We start from the raw sequence: 19508 nt of genomic DNA on the forward strand, positions 1-19508 counted from the left end.
TTTCATATTTTTCAGCTAATTTCCTGAACATTACCAGGTGTTTACTGGGACATTAAAAGAGAAGCTTGACACAGTTTGGTGCTAATTGTAATACTTCATTGACAACCTGCTCGTTATAGTAAGAAAAACTAGTAAATGATGTGGAAAGTAAGTGAAGAGTTTCATATAGACACAAACAGAAAGTCTTGATTGTTGCTCCTCATCAGTGTTAAACTCAACACGTGAGTGTCTGAGTGGCAAACACACCGACCTGTTGTCACCACCAGATCTCAGCATTCTGATAATAACTACTCACAATAACAATATTATCATTATCTGTGGAAATAAAAATGAATATGAAGTCATCATCAGACCTGGTGAATCGTGACGCTACAGAATCATAATGTGTCTGCAGCTGTCGAGTCGACCTGACTTGCTGCTCAGCATCTCAAAGTCCTGAAGGATCCACATTCAGAGTTTTGTTAATTCTCTGTGGGAAACTGTTCATGATCTTTACATCATTTAATTTTTGAAATCTGAAATATAACTTGAGAGTAGGGCTGTCCCAAACGATTATTTTTTAAACGATTAATCTAGCGATTATTTTTTCAATTATTCGACTAATCTAACGATTATTTTTTTTATTAACCTAACAGTAATTTTATTGCAATTATTTTCCAGTTATTCATTTAATATAAAAATTTGCCCCGTCCAACATCTTGACTCGCTGCACCAGGGTGTTTCCTCTTTATGTGCTCGTGCATGACTGTCGTGCATGAGAGATATGTCAGATGCACTTTGCAGAGTCTGCAGACTACCGCACTGTTGGTGTCAAGATTAAAGTTTTCCCAAACTCTGCAGGACCGTGTACGAGCCTTTTCTGCCGCGTGTTGCTCCACGCGCTCCGTCGTGCTGCTGGTAGACGCCGCCGTGTTGTTCAAATAGATTTACACAGACGCAAATAATTCACGTAGTCACTGACTTCAATTACGTCACCGCGTTGTCCCAGTCCGTGCGCTGCGCTTGTATCCGGGTAAACCAAAGACGATGGATATAAACGGTCCCATTAGAAAGTTCTGGTTCTGTTCTCTGAACATTTACCCTGTGTGGTTTTACACGACGCGTCGACACAAAAATTCCACGTCGAGTAATTTTTATAATCGACAACGTCGATTACGTCGGATAATCGTCCCAGCCCTACTTGAGAGTATTTAATATCTGTCCGTCTGTGTTCAGGACAGTATTCTAAAACACTGTGTATAACACAGTTCAGGGGCGTCGTGTAGCGTAGTGGTCTAAGCAGGCGCCCCATGTGTAGAGGCTACAGTCCTCGCTGCTCCCCGGTTCGAATCCCGCATCGGACGGCCTTTCGCTGCATGTCATTCCCCCTCTCTAGCTCCCTGTTTCCTGTCTCTCTCCACTATACTATCAAATAAAGGCATAAAAAAGCCCAAAAAAATATACTTAAAAAAAAAAATAACACAGTTCAGTCTATGTTTCAAACCTCTGACCTGAAAGTAGACACTCAGACTCGGGGTGCAGTACAGACTTTTGCTTTCTGTCTCAGCTACAACTTATTTATTTTCCTGACTAATGGTTTCATCCATAAACATCAGAGACAGGAGAAATTGAGTTTCTAGCAGCCTGAAGTGACGTCTTTATGGACAGTAAACCCTGCAGTCCAACATTCAGATTTTGACCTAAAATTTACTAATCAATGAATCTCCTAATCTAGTTCTTTCCTTCCTCTGACCTTCACAGGACAAATGAGCTTAGACTTTACCTGACCGGTGACCACACCTGGTTTAATTCTGAAAGTGATGAAACATGGTGAAAGATATTCAGATGAAAAAGAGTTTTGATTTGAGTCCTTGTTTGACTGGTTTCATTGGGAATTGAACCGGCCAATCACATGACAGGAATGGTGCTTAAACAGTGGATTGACTGCTGGTTCCTGACTTGTGTGTTTGTTTTGTTGTCTCCCTCCTGGCTGTTTGACTAAACCCTCGACCTCACAGCTCATTAAAGGTTAATTGGCTCAGATTTATGTGAGTCAGAGCTGATTCCTCCAGATCAGTGTGAGAAATGAAACTGGATTTTCTAATTTTCACAAATGTCACATGAAGAAAACATGATCAGCTTCAAACTAAATCAACCTCTGTTTGGCATCAAATTAGGTTTAATCATGATGTATGCGTATATTTATATCATCATCATCATCATCATCATAATAATCGTCTTCTTTCTGTTAAGCACTTTGTAACTTTGTTAATAAAAGTGATATTTAAATAAAGTTTCTATTATAAATTTTATCATCATAACATCTGTCCCTCTTAGGCAGTACCTGGACCAGGAGGTGGCACTGTCTGAGGACATGGTCCACAAGTACAGCGACATGGTTCTGGCCAAACTCAACAAGACCATTGGTGAACTTAGGCGCCTGTTCCTGGTCGAAGACTTGGTCGACTCCATCAAGGTGAGAACAGCCCAGACCCTGACCCTTACCCAGACCTGGCTCTGTGGACCAGAACTGATCAGTTAGAGCTGAGATGGTGAGAAACACTTCAGTCATGTCACTGATGAACTCATCACTGTGTAAGACAATGATGTAAAAAATCACAACTTCCTCCATACAGGAACACTGTAACAAGGGTCCAGTGTTTTTCTATATAAATGTTAATTCACTATGATCAAATTATTATGATTTATAGATTAATATACTTTATTGATCTTGTGAGGAAAATTGTCAACACCATTAAACAAAAACAAAAAAACAGGAGGTTCCTCTGTCAGTGTGATCAGAAAAATTAGGAGTGCTTAAAGAAGTGAAAATTAATCAGATAATTTGATTTTCGAATATAAAAGTACACTTGGTTTTTGATTATCTCATATTTAATAACTATGTAATTATCTATACACTGGTCCTCACATGTCCCCTGAGGGAAATGTCATCAGTCTAATTAACAGTAGTTCATTGTTGTATGAAAACATGATGTAAATATGTGTAAAATGGAGCTGAAATCCTCAGAGGTTTCTGTGATCATCGAATGCTTCAGTGTTAAACAGATAGAAGTAAGAGCTGTGATGTCACAGTCACTCTGAGCTCTGCAGCTGTCAGACTCCTGTCGTCACCTGTCTGAACCCGACCCCCTCAGTCTGCAAAGTCCAAATACAGACTTGCACACAGTCCGTCTCCAGGAGAGATCCCCTGAGCGGGTAAAGACTGATTCTTTAATTGGATCAGGATCACTATCAGGTCCCAGCTGCAGAAATCTTTAAAACTCTGAGATATTCTCATTATTTTTCTGCCCCTGATTAATTTCCCGCCATTGTCATCTCTGTAGGTTAAGGTGGGGGACTGGGGGGTGGGTGTGAAATCTTCACTGCACTGTTATTAAACTTGTGGTTCTGGACTACATTTTGACCTGGTGAAATGACATGTTCTGAACTCTAATGGACCTGGACTTTCAGGACAAAGAGACAAAGACACAGTGTCAGGTGAATCAAACATGGTCCTGACTGAGTCAGACCTGAACCACGTTGATCTGATTCAGTGCGACTCCTTTTCCTTTCTGATGTTCCTCCAGAATAAAGCTTCAGAGAAACACAGTCTGCAGAACTTCATAGAGAATCCTTCTGTTTTTAAGTTTCCTTCAGTATCGCAGTAAAACAGTTCATCATTACACTGCAGACAGGAAGTGATCACAGCTGTGTGTTGTGTTAAAGATGCTCAGCTCTCTTCTTCTTCTCTGCAGTTTGCTGTGTTGATGTGGATCCTGACCTACGTTGGTGCCTTGTTCAATGGGCTCACTCTGCTGATTCTGGGTGAGGAACATGAACCACTTGTTGACTTCCTCTGATCAGTGATGTCAACATTTCTCACTTTGGCTCCACCTGCTGGTGAAATTGTAGAATTATAATAATTCACCACAATTTAACTACAATAAATTAAAGTCCTTGTGTTAAGATACAGTGTCTGACTGCTGGGTTTCAACATTTAAACCTCACCTGGACAAATGATGACATCAGTCATTTGAATTAAGATGCTGTAATTACCTGAACATTGACCTGTGTTCTGTTGTCCTGTGACAGAGTCAGTAGAGACTTAAAGAAGCGACGGTTGAAGTGGCGGCGCCGGTATACATTCCAACGTGTTGCCATAGTGATGGAAATCAAATTTCACTAACTCTGACAACAGCTACTTAACTTCTTCGAGGAAACCGAGGTTGCTCTGGATGTTGTAACAACATGTCTCTTAAAATGACTGAGAGCTGTTGATATTTGATTCAGAGACAATTTAATATCAGATGAGTTTGTGACTTCAGCACCACGGACAGCGTCATGGTTCACAGTCAGGTTAGAGAGGGAGGATGTAGGTTAACAACAGTTTGTCTGACGTGTCTTTATCAAATATAATAGATAAAACTATTTATGGTATGATAGAATATAAACAAAATGACAAAGTGTAAAATTACCTGCTAACCCTTTAATGTATCACAGGTAAACTAGTCTTTCTACTGTAGCTTGGTTGCAACAGAAGGAAGTCATTGCATCATCACGCCGTAGTGTTCCTTCATCCGTCGCTGCTTAAAGTCCCTAATGTCTCTAAGATTGATATTCGTTTGGAATCAGACTCATTTCAATATCGGATCACATGATGTTACTTTTCTTCTTCCTCAGGTGTGATTGGAGTGTTCAGCTGCCCAATCGTCTATGAGAAACACCAGGTAAGAACCTCAGTCTCTACCCATAATGCACCATTGCCTGACCCCCCATCCCACCCCCACCCCACTGACCTGCTGCTGTTTGTATTTTCAGGCTCAGATCGACCACTACCTGGCTCTGGTCAACAACCAGATCAAAGACATTGTGGGAAAGTAAGCAGTCCAGTATTAATGATGTCACAATATTAATGATGTAGTAATGATAAAGGGTTATTTATGGAAAAGATCCAGGGGATAATATGTTGAAAGTTTCATGATAAATCTGTGAATCTTTAAAAACCTCTGAACTCGAACTTGTTGATGTTTAAATATTTCACTATTTATTTAATATTAAATATTTAGCTTTATTATTGACCAAACAATGAAGAGATAAAATAACAGAATGATCAATAATGGAAATAAGTGAGAGCAGTGTAAACAGTGTTTTCCACAGACGTACACACAGCGAGGTCTGTCCACCAACATCAGCAACTTTTTTAAAAACCTAATCTGATTGACTCCTCGTCCACCGATAGTCCAGTTTGTCTCTCTGTTCGTGATGAGGACGCACCCAACTGAGATGCCTGATGTCATCACCTGCACTTACTGAGCACACTCACATACTCTGGTTATCACTCCTGTCAGTGTCAGACTCTCTTTTTTTAAAACTTGTTTCTGGGCTGCAGCTTCACTCTCAGGAAGGTGTAGCCGTGGTGTTTCTGGTCTAACAGCACCTTCGTCTTGGAACGTCTCTGGAAGACGTTACAGCAGGAAAGGAGTGAAAATTAGGGAGTTCAACTGGTGTTGTGTTTACATCACTTCTGATAGGAGGCGATAAATACCTAAGTCTACTGCAGTGTCATGTGACCTGCGTGTGAATACTGATTGTTCCCTCTTACATGATGTTAGCAGGTTTTCTTACCAGTGGAAAAGGGGCTTTACTGAAATACCATCAAATGTAAAATGTGTGTCTCTGTTGTGCTTGGTGCTGTGTCAGGATTTGCAGGATGAGGGCTTCCTGTCGACTCATGGTTCACGCATTTTGTCTCGTTTGCAGGATCCAGGCTAAGGTGCCCGGGATGAAGCGTAAGACGGAGTGAATAAACCCCAAGTCGCAGTTTGGATTCAGGAAGTCCTGAGAAGAAGATGGCTCGAGGGAGGGTGGTGTTGTTTGGTTGAGGGCGGGGGAGGGTGGGATGGATCTGAAGGCAGGAGGAGGAAAGGGGTCTGGCGTGTACGCAGCCCTTTCAACTTTATTTGTCAAAAAAATAAAACACTTTTGTTCCAGTTCAGAATTCCTTTTTTTCTTTGGAAGCAGGTTCACAATGCCGAGGTCGGCTCCATATTTACATCTCCCTCCTTTTTTTATTTTTGAATCAAGGTTTAAAATGTTTGTGAGATGTTAAAACTCTCAGAAACACATTTGAATCTTGAATGAACCTTCTCTCTTCCCCGGGGCATTGTGTGGGTTTTCGTGGTTTAAATTTTTCTTTTTCTTTACTGCCTGCAGTCAAGCGAAGAGATTCTTCAGATGAGAGCAAGCAGCAGATGGAACAACTTTTTTTTTTTTTTTTTTGTATGAATATTCTGTGATTTTACTGTTGTGTCCCTCGAGCTTTGAGCTCGTTTCCTCGGTGACCTGCTGAGTGGTTTCGCCTCGATGTGACGAATGACGGATTAGTGAACGACGTCTTTGACTCCTGATGAGGCAGTGGGGGTGGGGTGGGGGGTTACCATCGAAAACTTCATCGCTTCTGAGTAACGTTAGCTAGAAACATCTAGAAGATATTTGCAGACAAACAACACATTAACTACATAAGAGTTATTTCCATGTCATTGCAGTTGTGTAATAAAGAAAACCCTTGAAGGAAAACGTTTACATTCATCACTTCAGAAAAATATTAAAAAGAAAAAAAAAACATCCTGTCTGTGGAGCTGATATCTTAATGAAGTTACAACTTGATGTGACTTTGGGAAACTTCAAGCATTTGTTTGTTATGCAAGTATAATTGTGAATGATAAACTTCATATTTCAATTGTGACGATAAAAAGCTTCCAGCTGGGAGCCGTGTTTGTGGAATGCATTGTGAGATGTAAACAATTATCAATAAAGCTTCTAGACGAAGAAAGTCCCGCCTCGTCTTCTGTCAAAAACTCAGGTAACTGCAGTTAGCTCCAGCCCATTATCCAAATGTTGTTAATGATGAGCTGCAGGTTAAAATGTTAATTCAAAATCATGTGGCAGTTTTGACTTGAAACATAAAAAAAAAATATGTGCTAATTTTTATTTTTGTAAAACCAAAGTTGCAGAATCAAAATTCTGCGAGATGAACTGGCAGCTTCATGTTTGTGTCTGTGAAGAACAGGGTGTGTGGTATGTCCTAATGCTCAAAGGCTCAATCCCTGTTCCACACACTCTCCACATGGGCTGCTTCTGTTGAACTCTCGACAGTAACAGGCTTTATCTACCTCAAAGGTCACAAAGAGCAGCATCAGTGTTGCTACGATGAAGTGAAACAAAAAGTGGTGCAGCGAGCCGGAGGTCTTCAGTCTTCATGTTTTCAGCTGAAGAAGCTTCACGATGGTTTTTACATGCTCTCATTGGCCCTCATTTATCAAACGAACGTACGGCAGAAAACCGTGTGTACGACCGTTTCCACGCAAGCTTCGGCATTTATCAATTTGGACGTGAGCGGAAGCTACGATCAGATCTCAAGTCAGGTCTGAGCTCATGTACGCAAATAAGAGTCTGGATTTGCGGTGCAGCAGCAAAATCTGGCTGAGTCCGAAAATACTTATTAAACAAACCTCAGCTGTCATCAGCATAAACAGTCACATATTTAGAACAGATCAAAACTGATTCTTAAAACGACTAAAACAAGATAAAAAAAAATTTGAATTTCAAAAAAGCCCAGAGAATCAACCAATGAACACCAGGCAAACTGGAGAACATAGGCAAAATCTCCAGTTTGTAACATTAACACTGATGATATTTGGTTGTTCCTTATATAGGACAGGTAACACCAAACGGACTGATTAACACGAAGGTGTGAATCCTGGCCTCTCTGTGCCATGCATGAACGCACACACACCAACCTGCCTTCCTCTCTCCCTCTGTAGATAAGAGTCATAAACTACAACCCACATTCCAGTCCTGGGTAGTGACCAGCAGAACACTCTTCACAAACACACATCTGAAGAATATATAATTAAATATCTGAATGTTCTGTAACTCTGGTGATGTTTGTATGTAATAGTTCAATCCCAAACTTCTATCCTATATGTAACATAGTCTTCCTTTCTCCCTTCTGAAGGGCCGCCATTGGGAGTCACTCATATGCTGCTGTGGCGCACCGTTAAAGTGTGTGTTGTAATCTCCAAACATAAAAGTTTGTCGAAAGTCCACAAGTTTGGTGTCGACGTTCTTGTCTCGTCAGGCTGAGTAATATATGTCAGCCCCAGCCTTCTGAGTAACTCTTTTCCGAAGAGCCGCCGTGGGTAATCTCTCATATAATTTTTCGTCTTTTTGCCTTTAATGGACAGTACAGTAGGGAGACAGGAAATGGAGAGGCAGAGAGAAGGGGAATGACATGCAGGAAAGGGTCAAATGGTAAATTGGGGGCCAGCTGCAGCGAGGATTACAGCCTCTATATATGAGGCGCCTGTGTAATCCACTGTGCTTTGCGCTGCCACTACACTGAATTTGTGCCTTAGTATGCTATGACTTCATATGCCTTACTATGCTATGTCGTTACTCTGCCTTACTATACTTTTGCTTTGGATGCTTTACTTTAATATGACATTAATATGACTTTTTATGCCTTACTATACTATAATGTTTTATGCCTCACTATACTATATCGTTTTTATGACTTTTTATGCCTTACTATACTATGTCGTTTTTTTGACATTTTATGCCTTACTAAAATATGACATTTTAGGCCTGACTATATTGTGACTTTTTTTATTACTTTTTATGCCTTACTATACTATGACTTTTTATGCCTTACTATACTATGTCGTTCTTTCAACATTTCATTTTATGCCTTACTAAAATATGACTTTTTTATGACTTTTTATTATTTACTGTACTATGACTTTTTATGCCTTACTATATTATGTAGTTTTTATTACTTTTTATGCATTACTATATTATGACTTTTCATGTCTTACTATAGTATTACTTTTTATGACTTTTTATACATTACTGTACTATGTCGTTTTTATCACTTTTTATTCTTTACTATACTGTGACTTTTTTTGTCTTACTATATTATGTTGTTTTTATGACTTTTTATGCTTTACAATACTATTTTTATGCCTTGCTATACTATGTGTTTTTATGCCTTACTATATTATGACTTTTTATGCCTTCCTATACTATGTAGTTTTTTTTTACTTTTTATGCCTTAATATATTATGTAGTTTTTATGCCTTACTATACTATGTCATGATTGACTTTTTACGCCTTACTATACTATGTAGTTTTTTGTTTTTACTTTTTACGCCTTAGTATACTATGACTTTTTATGCCTTAATATACTATGATGTTGTTATGACATTTTATGCCTTCTATACTATGATGTTTTTTACCTTACTATACTATGACATTTTTATGACTTTTTATGCCTTACTGTACTATGATGTTTTATGCCTTACTATACTATGACATTTTTTGCCTTACTATACTATGACGTTTTTATCACTTTTTATGCCTTACTGTACTATGATGTTTTTTGCCTTACTATACTATGATGTTTTTTGCCTTACTATACTATGTCATTATTGACTTTTTACGCCTTACTATACTATGTAGTTTTTTGTTTTTACTTTTTACGCCTTAGTATACTATGACTTTTTATGCCTTACTATAATATGTAGTTTTTTATGACTTTTTATACCTTACTGTACTATGACTTTTTTATGACTTTTTATGCCTTACTATACTATGACTTTTTTATGACATTTTAAGCCTTACTATACCATGACTTTTTTATGACTTTTTATACCTTAATGTACTATGACTTTTTATATCTTACTGTACTATGTCGTTTTTCTGACTTTTTATTCTTTACTATACTATGACTTTTTATGCCTTACCATACTATGTCGTTTTTATTACTTTTTATGCCTTTCTAAACTATGACTTTTTTATGACTTTATATACCTTACTACATTATGTAGTTTTTATGCCTTTGCATTACTATGACTTTTTTATGACTATTTATTCTCTTTTATATTATGACTTTTTATTCTTTACTATACTGTGACTTTTTATGCCTTACTATATTATGTTGTTTTTATGACTTTATATGCCTTACTATATTATGTTGTTTTTATGACTTTTTATGCTTTACAATACTATTATTTTTTATGCCTTTCTCAACTATGACTTTTTTATGACTTTATATACCTTACTACATTATGTAATTTTTATGCCTTTGCATTACTATGACTTTTTTATGACTATTTATTCTCTTTTATATTATGACTTTTTATGTCTTACTATAATATGACTTTTTATGCCTTACTATACTATGACTTTTTTATGACTTTTTATGTCTCACTATACTATGACTTTTCTTTTTATGCCTTACTATACTCTGTAGTTTTTTTTACTTTTTATGCCCTACTATATTATGTAGTTTTTATGCCTTACTATACTATGACTTTTTATGCCTTGCTACACTATGTAGTTTTTTTTTTACTTTTTACGCCTTAGTATACTATGACTTTTTATGCCTTACTATAATATGTAGTTTTTTATGACTTTTTATACCTTAATGTACTATGACTTTTTATATCTTACTGTACTATGTCGTTTTTCTGACTTTTTATTTTTTACTATACTATGACTTTTTATGCCTTACTAAACTATGACTTTTTCTATGACTTTTTATTCTCTTTTATACTATGACTTTTTATGTCTTACTATACTATGACCTTTTATGCCTTACTATACTATGACTTTTTATGCCTTGCTATACTATGTCGTTTTTTTGACATTTTATGCCTTACTAAACTGTGATTTTTTTATGACTTTATATGTCTTACTATACTATGACTTTTTATGCCTTACTATAGTATGACTTTTTTATGACTTTTTATGTCTTACTATAATATGACTTTTTAATGACTTTTTATGTCTTACTATACGATGACTTTTCATGCCTTACTATACTATTAATTTTTCATGACTTTTTATACCTTAATATACTATGACTTTTTATGACTTTTTATACCTTACTATACTATGACTTTTTATGCCTTGCTATATACTATGTCATTTTCTTGACATTTTATGTCTTACTAAAATATGACTTTTTTATGACTTTTTAAGCCTTACTATATTATGACTTTATAATGACTTTTTATGTCTTACTATACTATGACTTTTTATGCCTTACTATACTATGTTTTTTTTATGACTTTTTATGCCTTATTATACTATGTCGTTTTTATTACTTTTTATGCCTTACTAAAATATCACTTTTTTACGACTTTTTATGCCTTACTATACTATGTCGTTTTTATTACTTTTTATGCCTTACTAAACTATGACTTCTTTATGACTTTTTATGTCTTACTATACTATGACTTTTTATGCCTTACTATACTATGTCGTTTTTTAAACTTTTTATGCCTTTCTAAAATATCACTTTTTTATGACTTTTAATGTCTTACTATACTATGACTTTTTAAGCCTTGCTATATGTTGTTTTTATGACTTTTTATGCCTTACTAAAATATGACTTTTTATGCCTTTTTATGTCTTACTATACTATGACTTTTTATGCCTTACTATACTGTTTTTTTTATGACTTTTTATGCCTTATTATACTATGTCGTTTTTATTACTTTTTATGCCTTACTAAAATATCACTTTTTTACGACTTTTTATGTCTTACTATACTATGACTTTTTATGCCTTGCTATACTATTATGACTTTTTATGCCTTACTAAAATTGGACTTTTTTATGACTTTTTATTCTTTACTATACTATGACTTTTTATGCCTTATTATTACTTCTATGACTTTTTATGCCTTACTATACTATGACTTTTTATGCCTTGCTATAATATGTTGTTTTTATGACTTTTTATGCCTTACTATACTATGTCGTTTTTTAAACTTTTTATGCCTTTCTAAAATATCACTTTTTTACGACTTTTTATGTCTTACTATACTATGACTTTTTATGCCTTACTATACTATGTCGTTTTTTAAACTTTTTATGTCTTTCTAAAATATCACTTTTTTATGACTTTTAATGTCTTACTATACTATGACTTTTTAAGCCTTGCTATAATATGTTGTTTTTATGACTTTTTATGCCTTAGTAAAATATGACTTTTTTATGACTTTTTATGCCTTACTAAAATATGACTTTTTTATGACTTTTTATGTCTTACTATACTATGACTTTTTAAGCCTTGCTATAATATGTTTTTTTTATGACTTTTTATGCCTTACTATACTGTCATTTTTATTACTTTTTATGCCTTACTAAAATATGACTTTTTATGCCTTTTTATGTCTTACTATACTATGACTTTTTATGCCTTACTATACTGTTTTTTTTATGACTTTTTATGCCTTATTATACTATGTCGTTTTTATTACTTTTTATGCCTTACTAAAATATCACTTTTTTACGACTTTTTATGCCTTACTATACTATGTCGTTTTTATTACTTTTTATGCCTTACTAAACTATGACTTCTTTATGACTTTTTATGTCTTACTATACTATGACTTTTTATGCCTTACTATACTATGTCGTTTTTTAAACTTTTTATGCCTTTCTAAAATATCACTTTTTTATGACTTTTAATGTCTTACTATACTATGACTTTTTAAGCCTTATTATTACTTCTATGACTTTTTATGCCTTACTATACTATGACTTTTTATGCCTTGCTATAATATGTTGTTTTTATGACTTTTTATGCCTTACTATACTATGTCGTTTTTTAAACTTTTTATGCCTTTCTAAAATATCACTTTTTTATGACTTTTTTATGTCTTACTATACTATGACTTTTTATGCCTTACTATACTATGTCGTTTTTTAAACTTTTTATGTCTTTCTAAAATATCACTTTTTTATGACTTTTAATGTCTTACTATACTATGACTTTTTAAGCCTTGCTATAATATGTTGTTTTTATGACTTTTTATGCCTTAGTAAAATATGACTTTTTTATGACTTTTTATGCCTTACTAAAATATGACTTTTTTATGACTTTTTTATGTCTTACTATACTATGACTTTTTAAGCCTTGCTATAATATGTTTTTTTTATGACTTTTTTATGACTTTTTATGCCTTACTATACTGTCATTTTTATTACTTTTTATGCCTTACTAAAATATCACTTTTTTACGACTTTTTATGTCTTACTATACTATGACTTTTTATGCCTTACTAAAATTGGACTTTTTTATGACTTTTTATTCTTTACTATACTATGACTTTTTATGCCTTACTATACTATGACTTTTTATGCCTTACTATACTATGTCGTTTTTATTACTTTTTATGCCTTACTAAAATATCACTTTTTTACGACTTTTTATGTCTTACTATACTATGACTTTTTATGCCTTACTAAAATTGGACTTTTTTATGACTTTTTATTCTTTACTATACTATGACTTTTTATGCCTTACTATACTATGACTTTTTATGCCTTACTATACTATGTCGTTTTTATTACTTTTTATGCCTTACTAAACTATGACTTTTTTATGACTTTTTATGCCTTACTAAAATATGACTTTTTTATGACTTTTTATGTCTTACTATACTATGACTTTTTAAGCCTTGCTATAATATGTTGTTTTTATGACTTTTTATGCCTTACTAAAATATGACTTTTTTATGACTTTTTATGTCTTACTATACTATGACTTTTTATGCCTTGCTATACTATGTAGTTTTTATGACTTTTTATGCCTTACTAAAATATGACTTTTTTATGACTTTTTATGCCTTACTATATTATGACTTTTTTATGACTTTTTATGCCTTACTATACTATGACTTTTTTATGACTTTTAATGTCTTACTAAAATATCACTTTTTTGTGACTTTTAATGTCTTACTATACTATGACTTTTTAAGCCTTACTAACATATGACTTTTTCATGACTTTTTATGCCCTACTAAAATATGACTTTTTTATGACTTTTTATGTCTTACTATACTATGACTTTTTAAGCCTTGCTATAATATGTTGTTTTTATGACTTTTTATGCCTTACTATATTATGACTTTTTATGCCTTGCTATACTATGACTTTTTATGCCTTACTAAAATATGAATTTTTTATGACTTTTTATGTCTTACTATACTATGACTTTTTAAGCCTTGCTATAATATGTTGTTTTTATGACTTTTTATGCCTTACTAAAATATGACTTTTTTATGACTTTTTATGTCTTACTATACTATGACTTTTTATGCCTTGCTATACTATGTAGTTTTTATGACTTTTTATGCCTTACTAAAATATGACTTTTTTATGACTTTTTATGCCTTACTATTACTTCTATGACTTTTTTATGACTTACTAAAATATGACTTTTTTATGACTTTTAATGTCTTACTAAAATATCACTTTTTTGTGACTTTTAATGTCTTACTATACTATGACTTTTTAAGCCTTACTAACATATGACTTTTTCATGACTTTTTATGCCTACTAAAATATGACTTTTTTATGACTTTTTATGTCTTACTATACTATGACTTTTTAAGCCTTGCTATAATATGTTGTTTTTATGACTTTTTATGCCTTACTATATTATGACTTTTTATGCCTTGCTATACTATGACTTTTTATGCCTTACTAAAATATGAATTTTTTATGACTTTTTATGTCTTACTATACTATGACTTTTTATGCCTTACTATACTATGACTTTTTATGCCTTGCTATACTATGTCGTTTTTATTACTTTTTATGCCTTACTAAACTATGACTTTTTATGCCTTACTAAAATATGAATTTTTTATGACTTTTTATGTCTTACTATACTATGACTTTTTATGACTTACTAAAATATGACTTTTTATTCTTTACTATATTATGACTTTTTATGCCTTGCTATACTATGTTGTTTTATGACTTTTTATGACTTACTAAAATATGACTTTTTTATGACTTTTTATGCCTTACTAAAATATGAATTTTTTATGACTTTTTATGTCTTACTATACTATGACTTTTTATGCCTTACTATACTATGACTTTTTAAGCGTTACTATACTATGTCGTTTTTATAACTTTTATGTCTTACTATACTACGACTTTTTATGCTTTGCTATACTATGTCGTTTTTATGACTTTTCATGCCTTACTAAAATATGACTTTTTTATGACTTTTTATTCTTTACTATACTATGACTTTTTATACCTTACTATACTATGTCGTTTTTTTGACATTTTATGCCTTACAATGCTACGACTTTTTATACCTTACCAATACATGACTTTTTTAGGAATTTTTATGCCTTACTATAATGTCATTTTTGAGATTTTATGCCTTACTATACTATGACTTTTTATGACTTTTTATGCCTTAGTAAAATATGACTTTTTTATGACTTTTTATGCCTTACTAAAATATGACTTTTTTATGACTTTTTATGTCTTACTATACTATGACTTTTTAAGCCTTGCTATAATATGTTTTTTTTATGACTTTTTATGCCTTACTATACTGTCATTTTTATTACTTTTTATGCCTTACTAAAATATCACTTTTTTACGACTTTTTATGTCTTACTATACTATGACTTTTTATGCCTTACTAAAATTGGACTTTTTTATGACTTTTTATGTCTTACTATACTATGACTTTTTAAGCCTTGCTATAATATGTTTTTTTTGACTTTTTATGCCTTACTATACTATGTCATTTTTATTACTTTTTATGCCTTACTAAAATATCACTTTTTTACGACTTTTTATGTCTTACTATACTATGACTTTTTATGCCTTACTAAAATTGGACTTTTTTATGACTTTTTATTCTTTACTATACTATGACTTTTTATGCCTTACTATACTATGACTTTTTATGCCTTACTATACTATGTCGTTTTTATTACTTTTTATGCCTTACTAAACTATGACTTTTTTATGACTTTTTATGCCTTACTAAAATATGACTTTTTTATGACTTTTTATGTCTTACTATACTATGACTTTTTAAGCCTTGCTATAATATGTTGTTTTTATGACTTTTTATGCCTTACTAAAATATGACTTTTTTATGACTTTTTATGTCTTACTATACTATGACTTTTTATGCCTTACTAAAATATGACTTTTTTATGACTTTTTATGTCTTACTATACTATGACTTTTTATGCCTTGCTATACTATGTAGTTTTTATGACTTTTTATGCCTTACTAAAATATGACTTTTTTATGACTTTTTATGCCTTACTATTACTTCTATGATTTTTTATGCCTTACTATACTATGACTTTTTTATGACTTTTAATGTCTTACTAAAATATCACTTTTTTGTGACTTTTAATGTCTTACTATACTATGACTTTTTAAGCCTTACTAACATATGACTTTTTCATGACTTTTTATGCCCTACTAAAATATGACTTTTTTATGACTTTTTATGTCTTACTATACTATGACTTTTTAAGCCTTGCTATAATATGTTGTTTTTATGACTTTTTTATGCCTTACTATATTATGACTTTTTTATGCCTTGCTATACTATGACTTTTTTATGCCTTACTAAAATATGAATTTTTTATGACTTTTTTATGTCTTACTATACTATGACTTTTTTATGCCTTACTATACTATGACTTTTTTATGCCTTGCTATACTATGTCGTTTTTATTACTTTTTATGCCTTACTAAACTATGACTTTTTTATGCCTTACTAAAATATGAATTTTTTATGACTTTTTATGTCTTACTATACTATGACTTTTTATGCCTTGCTATACTATGTCGTTTTTATTACTTTTTATGCCTTACTAAACTATGACTTTTTATGACTTACTAAAATATGACTTTTTATTCTTTACTATATTATGACTTTTTATGCCTTGCTATACTATGTTGTTTTATGACTTTTTATGACTTACTAAAATATGACTTTTTTATGACTTTTTATGTCTTACTATACTATGACTTTTTATGCCTTGCTATACTATGACTTTTTATGCCTTACTAAAATATGAATTTTTTATGACTTTTTATGTCTTACTATACTATGACTTTTTATGCCTTACTATACTATGACTTTTTAAGCGTTACTATACTATGTCGTTTTTATAACTTTTATGTCTTACTATACTACGACTTTTTATGCTTTGCTATACTATGTCGTTTTTATGACTTTTCATGCCTTACTAAAATATGACTTTTTTATGACTTTTTATTCTTTACTATACTATGACTTTTTATACCTTACTATACTATGTCGTTTTTTTGACATTTTATGCCTTACAATGCTACGACTTTTTATACCTTACCAATACATGACTTTTTTAGGAATTTTTATGCCTTACTATAATGTCATTTTTGAGATTTTATGCCTTACTATACTATGACTTTTTATGCCTTACTATACTATTTCTTTTTATGCCTTACTATACTATGACTTTCTTATGACGTTTTAAGCCTCACTATACTATGACTTTTTATGCTTTGCTATACTATGTCGTTTTTATTACTTCTTATGCCTTACTAAACTATGACTTTTTTATGACTTTTTATTCTTTACTATAATATGAATTTTTACGCCTTACTATACTATGTCGTTTTTATTACTTTTTATGCCTTACTAAACTATGACTTTTTATGTCTTACTATACTATGTCGTTTTTATTCTTTACTATACTATGACTTTTTTTTTTTACATTTAATGCCTTACTTAACTATGACTTTTTTATTACGTTTTAAGCCTTACTATACTGTTTCATTTTTGACTTTTTATGCCTTACTTAACTATGACTTTTTTATGACTTTTTATTCTTTACTATACTATGACTTTTTATGCCTTACTACTTACTTTTAGTAAGGCATAAAAAGTCATAAAAAATTGACAGCATAATAAGTCAACTTAATTAATAGTTTAAGAAGGTATAGAAAGTTACTAAAAGTCATTGTACAATAAGGTACGAAAGATATTTAAAAGGTCATAGCATAGTAAGGCATAAACAGTCATTGTATAGTGAGGCATAAAAAGTCATAAAAAAGTAATTGTACAATAAGGCATGAAAGAAATTTCAAGCAATTCATAGTATAGTAATGTAACGGGGTGTGATAGCACAACCAAACAGATTGATAGTTGGTAATGACCTTTATTGATAAACCAGCAGAGAGAACACACACAGGTGGGGATTAGTAGTTGAGGAAGGAAGGGGTCCGGGGCTGGAGAGCCGGGGGTCCGGTGAGTGGAGCGAGGTGACTGAGCTCACACACACGGGAAAATTCGTGGACCCGAAGGCTGGGGCTGTTGGTGACGAGCGTTCGGGAGCAGGATGGAGATGTCATCGAGGGAGCTGGAGAATGCCAAACAGCCACAGGGATGGGCAGACGGGGAACAGGAAGCGCCCTGGCAGAACTCGTGGTCGGGGACAGAAGGCTCAGGTGTTTACTGGGGCAGAGACGAGGCAGGATGGTCAGGGCTGAGCAGAGTCGAAAACAGGAATTCAGTCCGGAGATAAACACTGGAAAGTCTAGCATGACATGGAAGATATTTAAGAGTCATAGTATAGTAAGGCATAAAAAGTCATAAAAAATTGACAGCATAATAAGTCAACTTAATTAATAGTTTAAGAAGGTATAGAAAGTTACTAAAAGTCATTGTACAATAAGGCATGAAAGAAATTTCAAGCAATTCATAGTATAGTAAGGCATAAAAAGTCATAAAAAATTGACAGCATAATAAGTCAACTTAAGTAATAGTATACTAAGGCATAAAATGGCATAGAAATGCCTTTTTATGCCCTACTAAAATATGACTTTTTTATGACTTTTCATGCCTTACTAAACTATGACTTTTTAAGCCTTACTAACATATGACTTTTTCATGACTTTTTTATGCCTTACTAAAATATGACTTTTTTATGACATTTTATGCCTTACTATAATGTCATTTTTGAGATTTTATGCCTTACTTAACTATGACTTTTTTATGCCTTACTATATTATGACTTTTTATACCTTACCAATACATGACTTTTTTATGCCTTAGTAAAATATGACTTTTTTATGACTTTTCATGCCTTACTAAAATTGGACTTTTTTATGACTTTTTAAGCCTTACTAACATATGACTTTTTCATGACTTTTTTATGCCTTGCTATACTATGACTTTTTTATGACTTTTTATGCCTTACTAAACTATGACTTTTTAAGCCTTACTAACATATGACTTTTTCATGACTTTTTTATGCCTTACTAAAATATGACTTTTTTATGACTTTTTAAGCGTTACTATACTATGTCGTTTTTATGACTTTTTTATGACTTTTAATGTCTTACTAAAATATGACTTTTTTATGACTTACTAAAATATCACTTTTTTATGACTTTTTTATGACTTTTTTATGACATTTTATGCCTTACTTAACTATGACTTTTTTATGCCTTACTAAACTATGACTTTTTAAGCGTTACTATACTATGACTTTTTTATGACTTTTTATGCCTTACTAAACTATGACTTTTTAAGCCTTACTAACATATGACTTTTTCATGACTTTTTTATGCCTTACTAAAATATGACTTTTTTATGACATTTTATGCCTTACTATAATGTCATTTTTGAGA

At 32.4% G+C, this 19508-nt stretch overlaps 1 protein-coding gene across 6 annotated transcripts in view; it reads left to right on the plus strand.

The window, feature by feature from the left end:
- Nucleotides 1-6811, plus strand: part of rtn4a (reticulon 4a) — a 25909-nt gene extending 19098 nt beyond the window's left edge. For all 6 annotated transcript variants that reach the window (XM_056395857.1, XM_056395858.1, XM_056395860.1 and 3 more), the window contains 5 exons: nt 2317-2455; nt 3735-3804; nt 4660-4706; nt 4798-4856; nt 5740-6811. In XM_056395857.1, the coding sequence (XP_056251832.1) occupies nt 2317-2455; nt 3735-3804; nt 4660-4706; nt 4798-4856; nt 5740-5782 (358 nt within the window). In that variant the 3' untranslated portion in view covers nt 5783-6811. The remainder of the gene's footprint in view (nt 1-2316; nt 2456-3734; nt 3805-4659; nt 4707-4797; nt 4857-5739) is intronic.
- The last annotated feature ends 12697 nt before the right edge of the window (nt 6812-19508 follow it).

The sequence above is a fragment of the Seriola aureovittata genome, chromosome 14 (genome assembly GCF_021018895.1).
Source record: "Seriola aureovittata isolate HTS-2021-v1 ecotype China chromosome 14, ASM2101889v1, whole genome shotgun sequence".
NCBI lineage: Eukaryota > Metazoa > Chordata > Actinopteri > Carangiformes > Carangidae > Seriola > Seriola aureovittata.